This window comes from Ursus maritimus, unplaced genomic scaffold (assembly GCF_017311325.1).
Source record: "Ursus maritimus isolate PB19 unplaced genomic scaffold, ASM1731132v1 scaffold_7, whole genome shotgun sequence".
Taxonomy (NCBI): domain Eukaryota; kingdom Metazoa; phylum Chordata; class Mammalia; order Carnivora; family Ursidae; genus Ursus; species Ursus maritimus.
The window spans coordinates 78900404-78921334 of NW_024426885.1; the positions used below are offsets into that span (position 1 = coordinate 78900404).

The following is a 20931-nucleotide window of genomic DNA, read 5'->3' on the forward strand; positions in this document are numbered from 1 at the left end:
CACTGAGGACGCTCCACAGTTGCTCGACTCCCACGGCATCAGAGAACTGGACGAAATAGCCCTCGTGAGCTGTTCCCAGGCCTTTCTTCTCCTGTAGTAGCCGCGTGGCTCCAGCAGTGGGAGTTAGGACCAGACCTTGTGCTGCTTCTGGAACCCTTCCGGCCTATAGGGCCTGTCTCGGGGACCCCGTACAAGACTGCTTTCTTCCCCTGTGGGGATTTTCTGCTGGCTCCGCCGTCCACCCCAGAGTCCACTATGGTCCACTGGGCACAACTCTGCAGCCCCCATTTTAGTGAGGATTCAGAAGTCCCCTCCCCACCTTCCAGAAGCTTCCTTGAGTCCTCTGTAAATCCAGTCATAGGAACAGATACCAGGGATCTAATGTGCTGCCCATCTCTGTCTAAGTAGAGGAAGGACATCATAGTGGGGAACAGTGTGAGCTGTGGAGCCGAGCTGGGTTCATGGGCTAGTGATTTGCTGTGAACCCGGCGCATGTGACTTAACTGCGGGCCTCGGTTCCCTCGTGTAAAATGGGACTGCTGATAGCAGGCCCTACCCCATGGGGGTGAGGAAGGTTTAAGGAACAACTGGTCCAGTAGTAACTGCAGTAAGTGTTCCCTATATTAACAGACCCCCCCCCCCCTCCAATGAAAAGACCCTGAAGTCCGGAAGGGACTCTGGCTCACACAGGTACATCAGTGTGGAAACAGCACAGATAAAGATGTTCATCGTCAGCCACAAGTACTTACCGGGTCCTCATGGGCCAAGGTTTGTTCTGGTGGCTGGAGCCCGTAATGAAGACAGCTGTGGGCTTGCGGGGAAGGACAGTGCAGCCCACTGTCTGAGCCCTGGTACAGTGGGTTCTTCTCCGCGCACAGTGCTTGTCAAGCCCTTTGTTTTTAAGAGTTTATTTGTTTATAGGGAGAGAGTGCGAGCGCATGGGGGAGGGGCGGAGGGTGATCTCCAGGGTCTTAAGCAGACGTCCCGCTGAGCAGGGAGCCTGACTCCGGGCTCAGTCCCACCCCCTGACTGAGATCCCGAGCTGAGCCCAAACCCAGTCCGACACTCAACTGACTGAGCCACCCAGGCGCCCCTCAGCCTTTTTTTAATTTTTAAGCCAAATCGTTTGTGACTTCCGCGAGCTCTGAAGCAGCGTACCCAGCGTGACAGTGGAGCTGCTCCCGGGGAGGGCTGTGCTTGGCCTCCCGCCCACCTGGACGGCAGCCCCGAGCATGTCTGCAGGAAGCCACTTAAACCCTGTCCACACCACACCATGAGTCTCTGGGGAGAGCTCCCCTTGATGGCTTTTGGGCTGTGTAGACACAGTTAATTCCAAAAAGTGATATATGTGAATCTCAGAAGGTCGAACAAGATCTCATTCATATGGATATCATTTCATCTTAATCAGTTCATGAAAGTCATGAGTCACCACTGACCGAAAATCTGGAATTTCTGGAGCCGCAGCCATGTAGCCACCGTCATCTGCCTCAAACGGCTGCACGTTTCTTGGTCACCTGCGATCTGCAGGCACTGCATAATTTTTTAAATTTGGACCACATCTCCCAAAAATACTTTGTTGGTTTTTAATTTTCTCCGAAAGTTCATATTTCCCCTTAAATTAAAAAGCAAAACAAAGAAACAAGCAAAAGAACTCAGTCTACTCAGTCCAAAAGCAAAAAAAAAAAAAAAAGAAAAGAAAAAGAAAAATTTGTTTCTGATGATTACACAACATGAGTTACTCCACCACTCGAGGACCTACTTTCATTGGTTTATTATATCACTTTGTCACTGGGTATATTGGTTTGTCACAGATCCCCCAGTCAGAAGTATCTCATCTAAATTAAAAAATGGAGCCTCAAGCTCATGTTCTTGACTGGTGGCTTCCGAGGAGGGTCACGCCATGGCGGTCTCACGAGACTTGACCATTTGAGGACTAGTCCTCCGCAGCTCTGACTTGCCAGGGGGGCTTGAGGGCTTCCCATAGATACCACCAGCATTTGTTTGGCACCCATTGTGTTCTGACCCGTATTTGACATAGGATATCACATTTAATCCAGATAATACTACTGTGAAGATACTTTGCTCATATGAGGAAATAAGTATTGGAAAGGTTAAGTAACTCACTTGAAGCCTGGATTCAAATCCAAGTTATCCTGGCTCTAGTTCTTGTACTTGTTCTGCTAGGTAGACTAGCAGAACTTCATGTCCTCTAAACGTCTGGTTTTCTAGAACGTTCTAGAGCAGTTTGCTATTATACCTAACAGAGCCTGGTTTGGAACCATTTGACCGTAGTTATAACATCATATATTTGTGTAAGAGACAACTTTTTGCTGAAGCTGGAGGTGCTACTGACATGTGTTATAATTCTTTCAAAACAGATAATCACCTGAGTAATGTTTCTGGATTGCACTGAACGACATTCAGCACGAATTCGGGTCTCAGCAGCTTTTTGCTATTATCTTGTAGAGCAGTAAGCAAAGAGCATAGTGTATTTAGATGTTATATGCGGGATGTTTTGTAATAGGACTCTGTTCCTTGACATTGTTGCTTTAAGATTATCTTGGTGGAAGCTGCAAACATGTTTCTTAATTGTGTTTGTATTTCTCTAGGCATGGTCCTTCCTGGTATGTACTTCAACTTTCCAAGTAGTTAAATTATTATAATTAGATACATTAATTAGAAATGGTTAACATAATTTAAAAAAATCCAAATGACCCAGTTGGAATTGGTAACAGTTCATGATCCAATCAGTTATAATGGAATAATAATGCTGCATTCTTGTGTTGATCAGAGTCCAAATAACAGGAAATTTCTGGATCAGATGCAGCTGTTGTTCATAATGTCCTATTTGGCTGACAAAAGTAAACTTGTTTCTAAATTGTTGTACATTTTGTCCCTGCAATTTAAAAAATTTATGATCCTTTCCGCTAATTACTTCTACTGGTCCTCATTTAGTTCACAAATCTATATTTTTTTTCTATTGCATTTAAAAAACATTTTTAATCAATGAAGGATAAATCGATTTTAGATGCAATTTAAATGGATGCACCTGGTTGGATTGTGCATGATTATACTTCATTTGTGCCGTGATTCTGCATGGATTTAATTTCAAATATCAGTGATGATTGATAGTTATAGAACCGAGAGTAAATACACACGTTGCTTTGACTGTAAACTTCTGCGTTCTACGAGAATGAAAAGGTAAATCTGTGAAGGTATCCTTTATCTTCGGTGTTGTTTTCATCATTGTTGTTTGCCCTTTAAAAGCCTAGTTAATCTCAAAGCCATGATGCGATTCCACCTCACACCTGTCAGAATGGCTAAAATCAACAACACAAGAAACGACAGGTGTTGCTGAGGATGCGGAGAAAGGGGAGCCCTTGTGCACTGTTGGGGGGAATGCAAACTGGTGCAGCCACTTCGGAAGACAGTATGAGGGTTCCTCAGAAAGTTAAACATAGAATTACCCTAGGATCCAGCAAGTGTACTACTGGGTGTTTACCCAAAGGATACAAACGTACTGATTCAAAGGGGCACACGCACCCGATTCTGAAGTATCTGTAATAGCCACACTCTGGAAACAGCCCAAGTGTCCACTGACTGATGAGTGGATAAAGAAGGCGTGGCATATAGCACATCATATATAATGGAACATAAGCCAGCAAAAAGAATGACATCTTGCCATTTGCAAGGACAAAGATGGATCTAGAGAGTATAACGCGAAGCGAAATAAGCCAGAGAGAGACAAATACCATAGGATTTCACTCGTCTGTGGAATTTAACAAAACAGATGAACACAGGGAGGAAAAAGAGAGAGGCGAACCATCAGAGAGTCGTAATGATGGAGAACAAACTGAGGGTTGCTGGAGGGAGGTGGGGGGATGGGCATCAAGGAGGGCACTGCTATGGTGAGCACTGGGTGTTTATTGTATGTAAATCATGAATCACTCAATTCTACTCCTGCAACTTAAAAAAAAAGCCTAGTTAAGCAAGAAAAAGTGATTTCATTTTTGCTTAGGAACATTGCTATGCGAAAGTTATGTGTTGGACTAATCGTGGACTCCACACACAAGCCTCTGTCGCCAAGGGAGGCGGCCCGCTGGAGGGCAGCCCTCAGCAGAGCCCCCGCACGCAGTGGGAGAGGCCGGGCAGCGAGCTGGGGCTGCAGGCCCAGCTGCAGGCCGAGGGGCGTCCCCGTGGGGCTGCACTGTTGGAGGGCTTCCTGCAGCAGACGAGCGGAGGACAGCAGGGCAGCTGGTGCCCCGCGGGGAGTCGCGGCTCCGGGCGATGGTGCAGTTGGCGTTACTCAGTGGAACTGCTTTCCCTACCCGCCCCCCCCACTGGCTCTCTTGACCACCCGTCGGGAAGGGCTGTTTCCCCAGGGCTGGGTTTCCCTCAAGGCCGAGAGGAACGTGGGTCGGAGGCTACCCCGGCAGGAACCTAGTGGACCAAAGGAGGCAACGGCCACAGGAAAGTGGTGTAGCCCCTGGATCTCAACCCAGATCAATCCACGTTAGATCGTGCTGCAGGGATGTGACGGGCGGAGCTAGGCTTGTCCCCAGCTTCCTGCCCACCTTTGGCTTTGCGTTTTGTTTTACTTGGTTTTGGTCGGGTCACCGTGATCAGTGTGGTCAGTAATCCACGGAACACAGGGTTCTGGTCAGATCATCCACGCCCTCGAAGGCATTCCGCTTGGCGAGCCTCTCTCCCTGCTCCTCAGCTAGACTGTGTGGCGGGTTTCATTGTCTTGGGTCACGCACCTCCAGTGACAAAGGGCTGTGTGGTCGGTACGCCCCCCTCCCCTCCCCGCGACCCAGGGAGCTACAGATCATTTGTCATCCCATCTGTCAAGTGGGGGAACTGAGCAGAGAGAGGACGGACTGGGCCCAGAGGACGCCTGAGCTTTGAAACAGGAGTCACTTGAATGTCAGAACCCATGACTTCCCGTGACTTCCTGTGCAGATCTTACTTGTGGTTTACAAGGGCTCCCCGGGGCGGAGGGTGACAAGGGTCACAGGATTTTGATAGACAGGATTTCTTTGTCCCCTGCAGTTGCTGTCTGTATCCTGTGACGTTCTTTACACTCTAGTAACTTCTGGAGAGTACGTAGAAGGCTCAATGTGATACGCCTGGACGTGGGTTTCGCAGCTGGCTCAGATCTCAGATTATCAGAGGCATTCCAGATGCTGGATTTTGAAGGATAGGTTTAAAGACTTCATTAATCTATGGGACATTTCCTGAGATCCATAAATAACCACGTTTGTTTCCTATGGAGTTGAATGTTTTCCGTATTCACGTGCTCTCGTTCCCTTCTGAGTCTCGAACTCGGGAACCCCCCAGCTCTCCCTAATATTCTTCAGCGTTGCACACTGACGACACGCCCCGTTTCCTCACCTGTGAGTGCAGCAGAGGGACGGACAGAGTTGGGCACCAGGTGTCCCTGCAGAAGGGGGGCACACAGCTGGCTCATTTCTTTTACATTATCTGGCCTCATTAAGAAATTAGATGTTTCCAGAGAGCTGAATTATAATCTTTGAAGCCCCAAACCTTAAAACAACTAAAACAACTATCTTTTAACCATTTTGCCTAGAAACATTTAAAAAACGCCCTTCTAAAAAAACCCAAATAACTTCATATTCACTTTTAAAAATGCGTTAGACATAAGGAAGCTTTACAAAGTGACGTCATCGTCACTAGTTACACCAGTTATTGAGCTGAGCTCTAATGTCATGGTGCCCTGAGGGGCTGTTGGCCCCCACGGAAGGAGCCCCCCGTGACTCTACTTTCATTAGTCAGGGTTCTACAGAGAAACGTGGCAGGGTGGATAGATAGAGAGGGAGAGGGAGAGATTGATTTTAAGGAATTGGCTCAGGCAGTTGCAAAGCCTTGGCAAGTCCAAGATCCGCAGGGTAGACTGGCAGGCCAGAGACCCAGTGTCGTTCAAGTTCAGAGTCTGTGGGCACAGTTCCCTCTTCTTTCTGGAAAGTCTGTCTTCCGTTGAGTCCTTATGAGGCCCATCACCTTATGGAGGACGCTCTGCTCTACCTAAAGTCTGCTGACTTAAACGTTCGTCTCATCTTAAAAATACCTTCAGAGAAACATCTAGAACAGCATTTGGTTGACTATCTGGGCACTGCTGCCTAGCCAAGTAGACACGTAAAATGAACCCCCACCGTTTCTATGTCAGCTTTTGAGGAATTCTCCTGCCTCTTCCTTTGAGGTCAAGTTGTCCCATTCAGAAATTCTCTGAACAGCACATCCCATACCTTCCAGTTTGTCGTGTTGTATCCTGAGAAACCAGAAGGCCAGTTTACTTAATGCCTTTTCAAGTAAGACACTTAGCGTAAAGGGGGGAGGAGCTCACTCCCCAAAGTCAGTGCGTCAGCTTTAGTAAATCCACTTTGTGTGGTTTTCCCTCCTGACTGCTGGTTCTCAGTCGTAGTTGAGCTTGCAAGAGCTGTGATCCCCAGAGAAGTCTTTTCAATGCCATTTAAAGGTGATGCTGTGTCTGGACCACAGCAAACAGACGACATCAGGAAGACTCCTTCTTTGGGGTCCTATCCCTTAGTGTTAATTGTGATTTTTTTTTTCTTTTTCAATTCAGTGTGTTGGTACCACAATTAGAGCCGCAACAGATAATATAAGAGATTTGCTTATGTTGTTACAAGGATCATTTCCAAGAAAGAGGAGAGGTTTTTGTTTGGGTTTGTTTGGCCTTTATTGTGCGTAATTGGGTTTTTAAAGACTAAACTCTGTTATGTGGAGGTCAGGACCAGGCGCTCAAAAGGGAGCTCAGAAGGGAGATGCCCCCTCCTCGTCCCCCAGATTAGATCACTCACTGAAACCACCTCCGTGATTTGAAACTCAGCCCGCTCTTCACAAATGCCCCGTCTCTTGTGTTGAGAAGCCTCTCGAGGACTTCCCATTGTAGACTCTCAAGAAATGGGTGCAGCCAGCGCAACCAAATAGGATTTAGGCTTCCACGGCCTTCGCGGGCGATGTCTGGAACGGACGTTGCGCACACCTGAGTCTTCCTTCGGGGACGGCGCCTCGCGCCCACACACACTCATCACGTGCTCTTTCTGCAGACGGAGTAATCAACATGAGCATCCCCATCGTGCTGCCCGTCTCCGCGGACGAGAAGACGCGGCTGGAGGGCTGGAGCGAGTTTGTCCTGACACACGGTGGACAGAGAGTGGCTATCTTGCGAGACCCTGAATTCTACGAACACAGAAAGGAGGAGCGTTGTTCCCGTGTGTGGGGGACAATGTGTGCGAAACACCCCCATATCAAAGTAAGTAGCAAGACCTTTGGAAGGGCTTTCTCGATCTTTCAGTGTAGGACAAAAATCATTCCTCTTTATTCCTTCATAGAGGACTTAGGAACACCGGGGTCAGATGGAGGAATGTATTTCTAAGGGGGGTCTCGCAGGTTGTGCCTTCAGAGATCTTTTTAGAAAGGGGCAAAGCAGCGTCCTTCCACTTGAGGGCTGTTTGGAATGATCCACCGAGTCCCCAGATGCCGTGATGGCTGGCTCCCTCCGCTAAATGGAAACACCTGGCCTGGGTAGATCATTGAGTCTGGCATCTGGAGGAAGGGGCAGAAATCAGAGCCAGAGCTGTGCCCTCAGCCAGAGCTCGTGGCACTCTCCATCTTGAAAATTCACTGGAGAAGCACGTTCCATCATCCAGAATGGGTCCAACCAGCCACTGGCAAGAGACTCAGGGTGCATGCCCTGTGGCCAGCGGAGGGGGTCAGTGACATCCTTCCAGTAAACACAATTCGGCGCAGAGCCTAGATAGTGGCAGAGTCTCCAGAGGGAAACAGCCCATTTTCGTCAGTGGATAGTTTAAGATTGAAAAACGTGTTCATCTGATTAGGATCATTTGAGACTGTCCTGCCTAAGGCTGCACCTTCTCAGATTCCTTCACAGCCTCTACTTGGTGGGGGTGCGGGGAGGGGGTGGGAGCGGAAGCGGAGAGTCTCATGGAATTGCTGTGTGTGGTTCGTTTCCCATAAAGGAAAGTATGTGAAATTGAATGCAAAAGCCATCCCTCACCCAAGATGAGAGCATTAGGGCTGAAATTTTAAAAAGCCACATAAAAGGAGGGGCCAGACTCGAACTAAGCCCAGGATGTCCCCCAGCCCTGTGCCCCTGCAGATGTTTGAATGCACCTACTGGCATTGGTTGGGCCAATGCTGGTTTGGTTTGGTTTCTCTGGTTGTGAAATGGTGCAAGGTAGGGAGGGCTTTTTCAAGGCCTCTGAACACAAGAGGTTAACGAGCAAAGCAGCTTCTCCTTCACTGGACGCAACCATCCACCTTGTAGCCAAGCGTCTTATTCTCAGTGCGCCTCAAGCTCAAAGTCAGCGTCATCTGGACCGTCTGTCCCCGAGTTTGGCAGACAGTCCTGGAAATTGCTGGACACGGACTGAGAGCGATTTGAGGAACTGTGTTCTGGGCCTTGATCCTGCCTGTGTTTCTTCTGCCCCCTGGTCCTCGTGGTCTTGGGTTGGTTCTGATCTTGTGAGTGACCCAGAGAAGGAAGAGGGACCCCCTCATCGCCCTGCTTCAGAGACGTCCGCTCTTGGGGCCCGGCATCCACGTCCACTGCAGCAGCGCTAGGAGAACCACCCGCGGAAGCAAGCTCTCAAGATTCTTTCTTTTCATCCTGTCTTGCAACCCGTGTTGGCAGCTGGAGCTCAGGGTTTCTTAGAAGCCAGGGGACGTGGTGCTGTGACTTGTGGTCTTGGTCATCTCGTCAGTGACCGTCCTGAGAGGTCGTTAGAGGGACTCTGCAAACATTCCCAGTGAGCTAATGGCGAGAAATGGACCATGGGTAACCCGAGCAAGGAAGGCACGCACTGCACACACAACAGCCCGAGGGTGACGTGTGTTCACCAGACACACAGCATACACCTTTTACGGGGAAGGGACTCTCTTCACTGCTCCCCTTTTTTTTAGCACCTTGAAATTTACAGTGAAATTTACACTTAAGGGTTTTTTGTTTTTTAACCCAAAACTTCCAAAAGCAACCCCTTCCAAAGTGGCCGTGGGCCTTCTTGCATTTCCATGTGGCCCTGGTTCTAATTGGCTGGGTCAGTTCTGGGGGTTGGTGCTGAGCGTTCCCTGTGAGTCTGTGAAGGTCGGGAATCCTGGCATTAGAGAAGTATTCAGGGCTCTTTCCTGGATGGCTCCCCCTGTAAGCACCTCACCCCCAGTTCGTGCCCCCTCTCCCCAGGAGCTCCCCAGCAGTGGGCCGTGGCTGAATCCTGGGCATCCTCCCTGCTTCCTCTTCCTCCTTTGTTCATTCAGCCGCTGAGTCCAGGCGATTCTCCCCCCACAGACTGCTTGACGTTGGGCACTTCTCTTCTGTTCCCTGTCTTGGGCTAGGGCGCTCAGTTTGCTCCCCGTCTCCTGCCTGACTTGTGCTCGGCCTTCTCCGTCCTGCAGCCAGCGCCGCCTGCCCGCCCCATCCCTGGCTGCTGCCGTGCTCTGAGTGTCGGCCACTCTCCCGCTCCTGCACCTGCTGGTCCCTGAACCCAGACACTGTTCCTCCTGCCCCTGCTGCCCCCATCCCCTGCTGTCACCCCCCGTGACCCGAAGTGTGATGGAGTGTGCCTTTTTTTTTTTTTTTAAAGATTTTATTTATTTATTTGACAGAGACAGCCAGCGAGAGAGGGAACACAAGCAGGGGGAGTGGGAGAGGAAGAAGCAGGCTCCCAGCGGAGGAGCCTGATGTGGGGCTCGATCCCAGGACCCTGGGACCACGCCCTGAGCCGAAGGCAGACGCTTAACGACTGAGCCACCCAGGCGCACCTGGGGTGTGCCTTCTTTATGCTCCCAGAGCACTCTGCCCTTGTCTGGCCCCAGCTGTCCCACTGTTTTGTCACCATTCAGTTGTCTGCCAGCCCCCTGAGCCCCCAGCTAGGGCCGGGCCCACGGGAAGGTGCCTCCGCAGGCAGAGCTCAGGGGAGGCAGCAGGTGCAGTGGGAGCAGCCTGGTTTGGGGGGGTCCTGCAGCAGTGTCCTGGCATCTGGGAGATGCTGCCTCTTCTCTCGTCTGCAAATGAGGCATGAAGTCCCCGTCATCACCTTCCTTGCCGCCCCAGAGCTGCCGGCCCAGGAGGGATAGCACAGAGATGAATGTACGTTCTCCATGGGGATCGCCTCTGTTTTCTGCCTCTTGATCCCCATCTCTGAACCCTTTCTTCGTGACCCTGTTTTCCCAAACCTGCCATTTCTTACTTCTTTCTGATTTCTTTCCCCCTCCTCCTTCCGACATGTGTACCTGCCCTCGTTCAGCGCTGCTCCCGCTGCAGCCCTGCACTCTCTTCTCCCCAGGCTGCGTCTGCGAGGCTTCTCCTTGCCCCTTGAGGCTCCTCAGCAATTTCCCGTCTTCGTCCTAGGGTTTGAGCTCACCCTCTCTTCCTTTTTGCATTTCTGTTGCCTAGAATCAAGCCCTTTCCCCTCTCACACTTTGTTCAGCTCCCCGAAAGCCCATTCCTCATTCCTGTCCATGCGCCCAGGTCTGCAGACTCCCCCGCGGTGTCCCCCTGCGGGCCTTTGGCAGGAGGCTCCAAAGGAGGTGGGGGCCCCTCGGCCACAAAGCCTGGGAAACAGGGCCGAACCACTGAACCTCCCTTCCTGGTAGCGAGATCTCAGTTCTGGGGACAGTTGGGCCATCTTGGGGGGGAGATGCCCTCTGCCTCGCCCCGTCTCAGAAAAGCCAGAAGCATAGGTCAGCATTACTTGTCAAATAGTACACGTTTGTGGGCTGAGCCGTGAACCAAACCGGACGTGTGCTGCCTTCACCAACAGAACAGAGGGTGGACCCCTGGCGTCCGGCATGAGCTACTGCATGCCTCGGGATTTGCTGCAAGTCTCCAGCTTTTTTTTTTTTTTTAGTGACTTTTTATTATGTTAGTCACCATACAGTACATCCCCGGTTTCCGATGTAAAGTTCGATGATGCATCAGTTGCGTATAACACCCAGTGCACCATGCAATACGTGCCCTCCTTACTACCCATCACCATCCTATCCCATTCCCCCACCCCCCTCCCCTCTGAAGCCCTCAGTTTGTTCTCAGAGTCCATAGTCTCCCAGCTTCTGTCTGTCGCCTAACTCGGCAAGGAGGAGACAGTGAATGCGCGGCTGGGGGGATGTGACAATGTTCTTAAGTGACTTTCCTCCCTCCATCCCACACGGTTGTGTTTTTCTTTTCCGTTACTGTGACCGCCTTTCCCGCCAGGCTCACCCCTCATGTTTGTGGGGCCCAGGGCAAACGGAAGCCCATGTACCATATTTAAAAGTTACCTATCTAACTAATGAACTGTTAGAAAAAAATATGTTCTGTCCTACGCTGACCACCGTGCCTTGAGAATGACGCAGGTCAGGTTCAAATTTAAATTCTGCACCAGAACACGTGGTGAAGAGTTGGCTCTTGACCTGCCATGAACCCCTTTTCCTTTTCTCTGCTCGGCCTTGTCCCATGCCATGAGGGCACCCCAGGCCGGCTGGCTGAGCTCCACCCGCACCTGCCGCAGACTCCCCTCACTTGGCCCGGCCCAGAACTGGGGCTGCCTCCCCGGCTGTGCGGTCCGCCCTGGAAAGACAGGCCAGGAGAGGAAGCGCGGGGCTCCTTGTAAAGGTGTGCATTTTCTGTTCCTCACTGTCCCCTGAAGTCACCTTTTCAAAGGAGACCAGGTATTGACAAGGGAGGGGATTAATAGTAACCTCTGTGCTTTCTTCTAAGAATTTTATAGTTTTAAATTTTACATTTAGGTCTTTCATCCACTTTCAGTTTTTTTTACAGGATATAAAATAAGGCTCTAACTCTATTCCTTTGTATGTGGAGATCCAGTTTTCTCAACACCATTTGCCAGGGACTGTTCTTTCCCCATCGAGTGGTCTTGGCGCCCCTGTCAAAGATTAGTTGAGAAAAATAAGGTTTTAGCTAATCAGTCTGTGCTTAGCCTTGGGTGTGGATTTGGTGACATATTGCTGCTCTCTGGACATTTTCTTTTGTTTTCAAATTAGAGATAACTAAGAAGGATGCTTCTTTTGAGTTTCCTTAGAAATTGTGCTTAGCGGGGGCGCCTGGGTGGCACAGTCGTTAAGCATCTGCCTTCGGCTCAGGGTGTGATTCCGGCGTTCTGGGATCGAGCCCCACATCAGGCTCCTCCACTGGGAGCCTGCTTCTTCCTCTCGCAGTCCCCCTCCCTGTGCTCCCTCTCTCGCTGGCTGTCTCTATCTCTGTCAAATAAATAAATAAAATCTTAAAAAAAAAAAAAAGAAATTGTGCTTAGCAATAATTAACTGGTAGAAACAACTTGCCTGATTCCCCCCCCCAGCTTCTCTATTTTGGTCCTTATTGAAAACAGTCTAATACACATCAGGCTGTATTAGGAATGTGCCGGCAGTGGTTCTCGGAGAGTGGCTCGCAGAACACTGGGGGTCCCCAAGAGCTTTCCACTGAACCCCAATCTCAAAACCACATTCCTGATACTGAGACATCATTTGCCGTCCTCTCTGGGCTGACATTTGCACTGCCGGTGCCGCAGCAAGGCGGGTGACACTGCTGGCCCCTCAGACTCAAGATGGGGACGCCTGGCTCACCTCGGGTCGCCCCCCTTGACACCAAGCACTCGCAGCAAGCACAGGGCCAGCTTCAGCTACAAATGTTCTTGTTGACGGGGCGCCTGGGTGGCTCGCTTGGTTAACCACCTGACTCTTGATTTCGGCTCCTTGTGATCTCAGGGTCATGGGATCGAGCCCGAGTCGGGCTCCCTGCTCAGGGCTGCGCATGGAGTCTGCTTGAGAGTCTTTCGCTCCCTCTGCCCCTCCCCCACTCTCTCTCTTAAAAAAAAAAATATAAAAGGGTTAAGAGACCAAAAAATTTGAGAAATACTGTGCTAGAAATGCTTAAGAATGGAAGGTGGTTCTTCAGGAATAACCCAAGGTTGGTCTAGAAGGAGAAAATGGGTTTTAGATAAACTAGAAGTCCACACTCATCTCCGGCAACTTTGCTCATGGTCTTTCTAGATGGTGCTGGAAAGTGGGGATTGGCTGGTTGGTGGAGACCTGCAGGTGCTGGAGAGAATAAGGTGGAACGATGGGCTGGACCAGTACCGCCTGACGCCTCTGGAGCTCAAACAGAAATGTAAAGAAATGAACGCCGGTACGTACGTAGGCTGGCTTTCATGCCGTTGTCAGTCCTCCTGCCCTCCTTCTGTGATCCCTCTGATCACAGAATTCAAGATACCAGGAGTCGGCCGTGTTTATAGTTTCAAAAAGCTGGAAACTCTACTGATAGGTGTATTGATATCGACCGGAGCAATTTAGAAAGCTGAAGTACATCCACATACTGGAACAGAATACAGCAGTTAAAAATACGCACAGACACAGAAAAATACCCAAAGTGTATTTATTCAGCAAAACACAAGTTGCAGAACAATCTGTACAGCATAATTTTGGAAACAAAATTAAAATACAGTAATTGTTCTTAAAACCCTAAGCTACTTGTGTGTCTGGAAGCAGAAGTCTCTGGGGCACGTGCCCCACGCAGGTGACAGGTGCCTCTGGGGAATGGAGCCAGACCAAAGGGTGGGAAGATTTTCACTTTGTAAATTTTGGAAAAGGGAGAGAAAAAGTAACGATGGGATTATAGATGGTTTTTATATCCTATTTGGGGCTTTTCTGGATTCCCCACATTTTCCATAATGGATATTTCTTTCATCACTAGAAGGAAATTAAGCTTTTCAGGAGCCCATCACTAAGTGGAGTAGTTTGAGGATTTTTTTTACAGTGATGGTGAAATATGTTTTTACGTCTTTAGGTTGTTGAAATTTTTCCCCGGCCCCCGACACCGCTGGTCGTTGCTCACCCCCTGGGGGAGCGAGCCCGAAGCAGGCGGAGATGTGGGCTCCACTCAGTGCCGGCTCCCCCGTTAGGGCTTCCCGCCTGCGTGATCCGTGTGGTCTGGTGGGGGCCTTAGGAGTAACCGAGTACCCCCAAGGAGCCAAGTGGATTCTCCAGATGACTTCTGAAAGCAAGTGGGCATAGTGGATGCTCTATAGTAAACACACCTGTGTTTCCTTTCTTTCGAGATTTTTAAAAATTTTTAAGTCATCTCTCCACCCACCGTGGGGCTCGAACTCACAACCCCAAGTCGCACAATCAAGAGTTGCATGATCTACTGACTAAGCCAGCCAGGCGCCCTTCCTTCCTTTCTTTTAAAATTGAAGATCTAATTGCCTTTATGAAACGATTCTCGCAAGCAGAGGGGAGCTCCCCCCTGCATTTCCTTTCTGTTCTTGTGGACGAGCGACAATGTGCATTTTGTTCAGCTCGGCCTTTGTGCGCTCCTTTCCCAGATGCGGTGTTCGCGTTCCAGCTCCGCAATCCCGTCCACAATGGCCACGCTCTGCTGATGCAGGACACCCGCCGCAAACTGCTGGAGCGGGGCTACAAGCACCCCGTGCTCCTGCTGCACCCTCTGGGGGGCTGGACCAAGGACGACGACGTGCCCCTGGAGTGGCGGATGAAGCAGCACGCGGCGGTGCTGGAGGAAGGCGTCCTGGACCCCAAGTCAACCATCGTTGCTATCTTCCCGTCCCCGATGTTGTATGCCGGCCCCACAGAGGTGAGCGGTTCCCTGGGCCGGGCTGGGGGCCTCGGAAACGTGGGCTCAGACTTGACGTAAGAGAAGCCAGTGAGTCGCTGCGATCCTATTCCTTCATGAGCAGATTCTAGAATCTTCCGGTCCCTCTTTATCCACCTTAACTATGTTTCCATTTAGTATTCGTAAAAAATGCTAGAAACACCACATCAGACCTGATGTGAAACACTACATCCACCTCACCGCCGTTGAGAATGTGGAGCTGGCGCGTGAACGAGAATAGTGCAGCTTGACTGCGGTTGTAGGGCAAAGTGTATCGCACCTGTACCCAGTTCCCGAAGTTCCAGTCTGAGTGGTTCGCCGCACACGCCCGAGAGCTCCATTAGAAGACAGAATTTGTCTCTCAAATCTCGGTGTCCCCTTTCATCACAGCACAGCGAGCCCGTCACACAGGGACGTTCTTCGTCCCACGGCACCAAGTGTGCGGGAAGCACGATGATTCCAAAGGGTCTCAACTCCTTGGAAGGCCCAAACTGAGTTTCAGAAACTCTCTTCAACCAGATCTCAGTGCTAGGCTTCCCCGTCTTCTGTATTCCTCGCTGAACTTCACACAGGGCGATTCATTTTGAAACGCCAATGTCGTGCTGAACTAGAATCCGTGTCTTTGTATGATCAGCTCATTATTGGCAATGGGATAATCAGCCATGTTGGAGTTTGTGATTTCCTTCAAACTGTGATTTATTCTGAATAGGAAGGGACTGGAAAGTAAAAGTCACACGTCTGAGTGATCCTGTCCACGTGCCTGTCTGGAGAGGCGATTAGGAGACAGAACCTCGGGTTCTAGGAAGCTGGGGCCAGGCGGGGGGATTTGTGTCTAAAGCTCCTACCCTATCTGATGCAGTGAGTGTGAAGAGCATGGGGTCTTAGAACACTCCACTGACGTCCTCCAGCTATTCGCTGATCCTACCACTGGATTACTTTTAAAGCAGAATAAAGGCATGTCTGTAAACAGGAACCCCAGCGCTGACCAGTGGTGACCAGCATCTCCCTTGCATGATGTTTCCTAGGTCCAATGGCACTGTAGGTCCCGGATGATTGCAGGGGTCAATTTCTACATCGTGGGCCGGGACCCCGCAGGAATGCCCCACCCCGAGTCCAAGAAAGACCTGTATGAGCCCACTCATGGAGGCAAGGTCTTGAGCATGGCGCCTGGCCTGACCTCGGTGGAAATCATTCCATTCCGCGTGGCTGCCTACAACAAAGCCAAAAAAGCCATGGACTTCTATGACCCGGCAAGGTAGGTCTCCAGAGGAGGGCTCTTCACTCACCATCTGTACAGCTAGAGTGACGGCCCTTCGGAAGTGCACCTCCGCATGCTCCTAGCGGGATGAGACTCCCCTGAAGGCCAAGACCTGGTCCTACACATCCCATGTCCCCCTCAAGTGTAGCACAGCACCCCCCACCCCCGTATGTCAGTAGATGGTCCATCAGTAGCTGTCTTTCAACAAGTCTACCCTGAGCATGCGTTAAGGGAAAGGAAGCCAGCGTAGCAGCAGGAGACGCTTCCCGTGGACAGAGTAGGTCTAGCCCAGAAGTGCTGGGCGTGTGGCTGCCATCACGCCCACCATCACATCCCTTTCTTCTGCAAGTTTCTTTACTGAAGAGTTAGCGAATTGCCCATTCCAGAAGGTTTTACAGAAGCGTTTTACAGAAGGAAAAAATAAGGCCTAAAACTCGTCCCCTACTGCAGGCATCTTTGGGGGCGGGGTGACTTACCCACTCTGAGCTGTGTGTGGCTGCCCCGTGACAGGCACAACGAGTTTGACTTCATCTCCGGGACACGGATGAGGAAGCTGGCCCGGGAAGGAGAGAATCCCCCCGATGGCTTCATGGCGCCAAAAGCATGGAAGGTCCTGACAGATTATTACCGGTCCCTGGAGAAGAACAACTAAGTGCCCTCTGGCTCCAGAGTTTTCTTCTGGAAGTGCTCTTGGATTCTCTTTTCTATTTTTGTGATTAGATGCTTTGTACACAACTGCTTCTCAGTGACTGATTCTCATGTTTTATAATGAGGTAAAAATTGTCTGTAATTTAAAGTCAACTTCAATAATATATAAAAGAAAGTCCGAGTGAAGTCCACCTCTTAGCAGGTGCAAGCAATACTGTTATCATTTCAGAATGAAATTACTTGTATTTTCTACTGCATCTGATTAGGTAGGTCCCAGGTTTCTGAAGCTTTGACCACGTGTCTAGTTTACTTGCCAAAAAGTAAAGTGTGTTTTCCAGCTTAAGTCTTGCCGACCCGCACTTGCCCAGTGTAGGAACACGAACCAGATGGGCAGCCTCTTCTGTACAACTGTTTTCAGGGGGAAAACAAAAATCCTCACCCCTAAACGAGGTATGGCTCACATGAAGATTCTCGCTATTTCGCCTCCTGTCTCCTGCCCCGTCTCCTAAGGGGCTCAAGCACAGCCGGCCTGGAGACACCAGCCGTGTGAACTTGTGACTTGCACCTCGGATCTATGCAACCTAGTTCTGCCGAGAAAGTTACGTTGTCTAAGAAAGAAGGGAAGTCTTACCACCCTTCTGTGAATAGAACTCCAGTTAAACGGTGATTTTCAGTTAGACAGCATTGGGCACTTTGAGGAAAAGATTTGGACTCAAGGCTCAGACGATCTGGCATTGTTGTGGGAAATTAATTTTTCTCCTCTTTGCTGTGGTCACTGTGTCCTGGGAGAGGCCACACTGATAGAATGCAGCTTCAGCCCAAACCAGTCCAGACCATCAGACTAGCAGACTGCTGGAATGGGAAAAGACCCTAGACACCCTTCTGTCTCACCGGGGTCCCCACCAGACGATGCCTAGCGTGTGCTTTGGGAGTGGCTGAGCAGGTCACACTCACTCACTGTTGGCATCATTAGAAAGTACTGGTAGAACCCAACGGGCTTGTCGCCCCTGGACCCCCATTTGGGGCTCTGTCTGCACTGTACGACACAGGGGCTGCCTCTGGCCCCCTCAGTTGCTCAGCAAAGCTGCTTGCACGGAAGGCACTTACAAAGCAGCCTTCTTGGGTGCCAGAAGGTCCAGAGTTTTCTAAATCCAGCTGATCTTAGTGCAGCTGGAAAAAATGCTTTTCCAAAGACTCATGCTGTGCGGAGACATCTAACCCCTGATAGTTTTGCTTCTTGGGAGGTGATCTTTGTACTTGATGCATAATTCCTTGTTGCTAAAAATAGATGAAGAACCCATACCTTCTGTAGCTAGGTCTCTCTGGAAGAGACTTAAACTGGAAAGAGAAAACTGTGATTTTTTTCATATTCTCAGTTTTTTTTCTTTTTAAAGAAAATGCTAATCTTAGCTACTGAAAGTTCTTTAGAGAATAAATTACCCACAGTGGACACAGCAAAGCCTAACTGCCTTGACTAGTATAGTGTCTGTGTTGATTTAATCGGAGGTACTCAGTACTGCCTTTTTCAAGAACAGCGTATTTATTGAAAACATGAGACGGAATATAGTGCCTTAATCAATATATTTTGTGATTTTTAAGATATATTTAAAACTGCTTTTCTGCTCTTAATACACTTAGTGCAAATGACTATTTCTATGGACAAGTGATGCTTGTTTTTATTTTAATAAATTTCTCAAAATGAAAGTGGAGTCTCTTCTGCCTGTGACATGGAGTGTGAGTCGGCCACGCAACTGCTGAGGGCTTTGTGACTTTGTGTAACTGGGGCGAAACAGCAGCAACCCTCGGACCACGATTAAGAGGCTGTTTGCCCGCGTTCGAGTCGCTTAACAGCAGGTCTGGCGTAGGTGTGCAGGGCTCCTGATGTCTTCGGGGTGACGAGGCTGCTTGGGGGCTCACCGTAGGCCGTCACCGCAGGAAGGTCTGACCTCTCCTCTTTTGAACTTGCTCCCTTCGCTCAAAGCGCTCCCAGGGAGTGCAGCAGCAGGGCTGGGAGCAGGTGTTTTGCTGTTTTCATCCGTTCCCGTACCACCCACACCTCCACGAACCTCAGCCACGGCTCCTTTGCTGTGAGAAAGGGGAACCTGTTTCTGCCCCTAATTTCAGTGGTCTTCGGGCACCTGGCAGTTTGGGACTGTCCTCCTCCCTGTGGTCCTGAAGGCTTCCTGCAAATTCTGCCACTGACCCTCACTGGGTGGTGTAACACTGGGGAAAGAGCCCTCTTCTCGCCCAGAGCCTCGCTTGCTCGCTCGTTCCGAGTGACAACTGGTGGGACAAAGGGCAGGACGTGTGTGAGGACATGAAGACATGGGTGGGGCGGGGGGGATGCCAGACTGTCAGGGCAAGGGGAACAAACCTCGGAAAGGCCTCTGTAAGTCGCCGGGTCTGGCATCGGCCTTGCAAACCTCTCGGCACTTAGGCTCCAGGATTTCTCTCCAGCCCGTCTTCCTTACACAAAGAAACAAATCCTGGTTCCTTGAGGAGAGCAAGTTTGACTTTGTTTTCTCTTCCTCCCACTCTGGACACAGCCGTCAGGTCTGGCTTTCCCACCGGGCACCGGAGCAGGGAGCTCCTCTCACGTGGAAAGCTCGGCTAGACCAACCGTGCAGCTCCGCCTCTGATTCTGAACGCAGGTCTCCATTGCCTAAGCATTTCCTCATCCCCACATGCATCAAGGATCAGGGATGCACTACACGCGGATACTGAAAACCACTGACTTTTCCTTGCCCCTTGTGTGCATTTAGTTCTGTGATGGGCCACTCAGTACGCTCACTGAGTGGGGGAGCAATTCACTGATAACGCACGCCCGAATGTGCCTAAATTTCTGCTTATATTGTAAATGATTTTAATGAAAAAGATTTAAATTATTACTGAATTTTACTGATATTACTGAAAATAAATAGGTTACTGGCTAGAGTTTGGAGATTTAGGTACAAGAAAAACCTAGACAATATACAAATCACACTTTTCTATGGGGTTAGCAGAGAATGGGGGATGCCGGCGAGGACTCCCCCAGCTGAGTGGGCACGGCTCTCTTAACGTCATCATATGTATTTCTAATTGCCGGCATCAAATACACATGCTTTATTTGGTCAAGTTCTTAAATACAGCTGGTTATTTTTTCCAGAAGTTTAAGCCTGCTGTGCACTTCTTTCACAAAATAAGGTATGTGACAGTTCTCATCAGTTGTAACAGATGAAACACACGTGGAAGAACAATCTTGACTCATTTATTTCATAAGCCTGCTTTCCATAAATAACAACGCCAATACCGATCTGGTTCCTGAACTAGTTAAAAGGCTGGCTTCTACAAGTGTGTTCACCAAGAAGAACCCACATTTATGAGAAGATACTAATCCTATGAACCACTAAAGAGGTTGCATCCCCTAACCCATCCTCAGATGATAAAAGGAATTCTAGAAAGTACTAGATCTTTGGGTATTCAAAGTAAATGACAAAAGCTTCCAGTTCCAACAGTGTCAAGGAAATAACATGTTCAATACACAGGAACATGAGGCACACGCAGCGTCTCCAACCTGCCTCCCTGATGGCGCACGTGGTGACCTGTCCACCGAGGCTGACGCCCAGCCGCAGCTGACAGAGCCTCCCTGTCTGAGTGCCACCGGTCGGGTCCGCATCGCTGCGGGCCCCACATCTATCAACATGGCCGCTGTGGCCACAGTGCACAGCGTAGTGAACCGGGATGGGAACGTACAGAGATCTATTTCAGCATGCCCATCACCATGCAGACACGGAAATGGAGGCCTAGAAGTGGAAGACGGGAGAGGACTTCCCTAAGCACACGAGAGCCCGCAGCCAGATTCACTTCCTAACTCCGGAAGCATTTGCACAGGATTCTTAAAACAATCCCAGAAGGTACACATTACGATTTCTCTGTACAGATAAGGGAACAGGTGCTCAAGGAAACAGAGATGTCGCCTAAGGCTACGATGCCACATATACACGGCACACACACACACACACATAAAATCATATTACATATATAGAGGTTGCACAGCTGGGGTTAAAACCTATTAAGTTGGAAACGAACTTCGCCGGACTTAGGATTCTGCTAGAATGTAGGAGGATGTAAAAGACCTTCACTCCCAGAGTACCAAGAGAAAACCGAGACAAAATAATGCTGCTTCTCCATAAGGCCAGCAAAAAGAGTGGACACAAGCATTCTTCACTGACTGCCCTCCGGAGAGAAAGCAGCCCCTCGGGGGCAGGCAGGAGCCTCGGGGTTTGCGTGTACCCCAGGGAGGAGATTGCGGGGTCGGGATGCTGGGTACACAAGAGCAGGTCGGCCTCAGGGAGAATTCAACCAGTACTGACCGAGATCCAAA

General features: G+C 49.9%; 1 protein-coding gene across 2 annotated transcripts in view; it reads left to right on the top strand.

Moving 5' to 3' along the window:
- The window catches only part of PAPSS2 (3'-phosphoadenosine 5'-phosphosulfate synthase 2), a 69016-nt gene extending 50755 nt beyond the window's left edge, over nucleotides 1-18261 (top strand). For both annotated transcript variants that reach the window (XM_040624690.1, XM_040624691.1), the window contains exons 8-12: nucleotides 7089-7294; nucleotides 13045-13180; nucleotides 14376-14644; nucleotides 15688-15917; nucleotides 16431-18261. In XM_040624690.1, the coding sequence (XP_040480624.1) occupies nucleotides 7089-7294; nucleotides 13045-13180; nucleotides 14376-14644; nucleotides 15688-15917; nucleotides 16431-16572 (983 nt within the window). In that variant the 3' untranslated portion in view covers nucleotides 16573-18261. The remainder of the gene's footprint in view (nucleotides 1-7088; nucleotides 7295-13044; nucleotides 13181-14375; nucleotides 14645-15687; nucleotides 15918-16430) is intronic.
- The last annotated feature ends 2670 nt before the right edge of the window (nucleotides 18262-20931 follow it).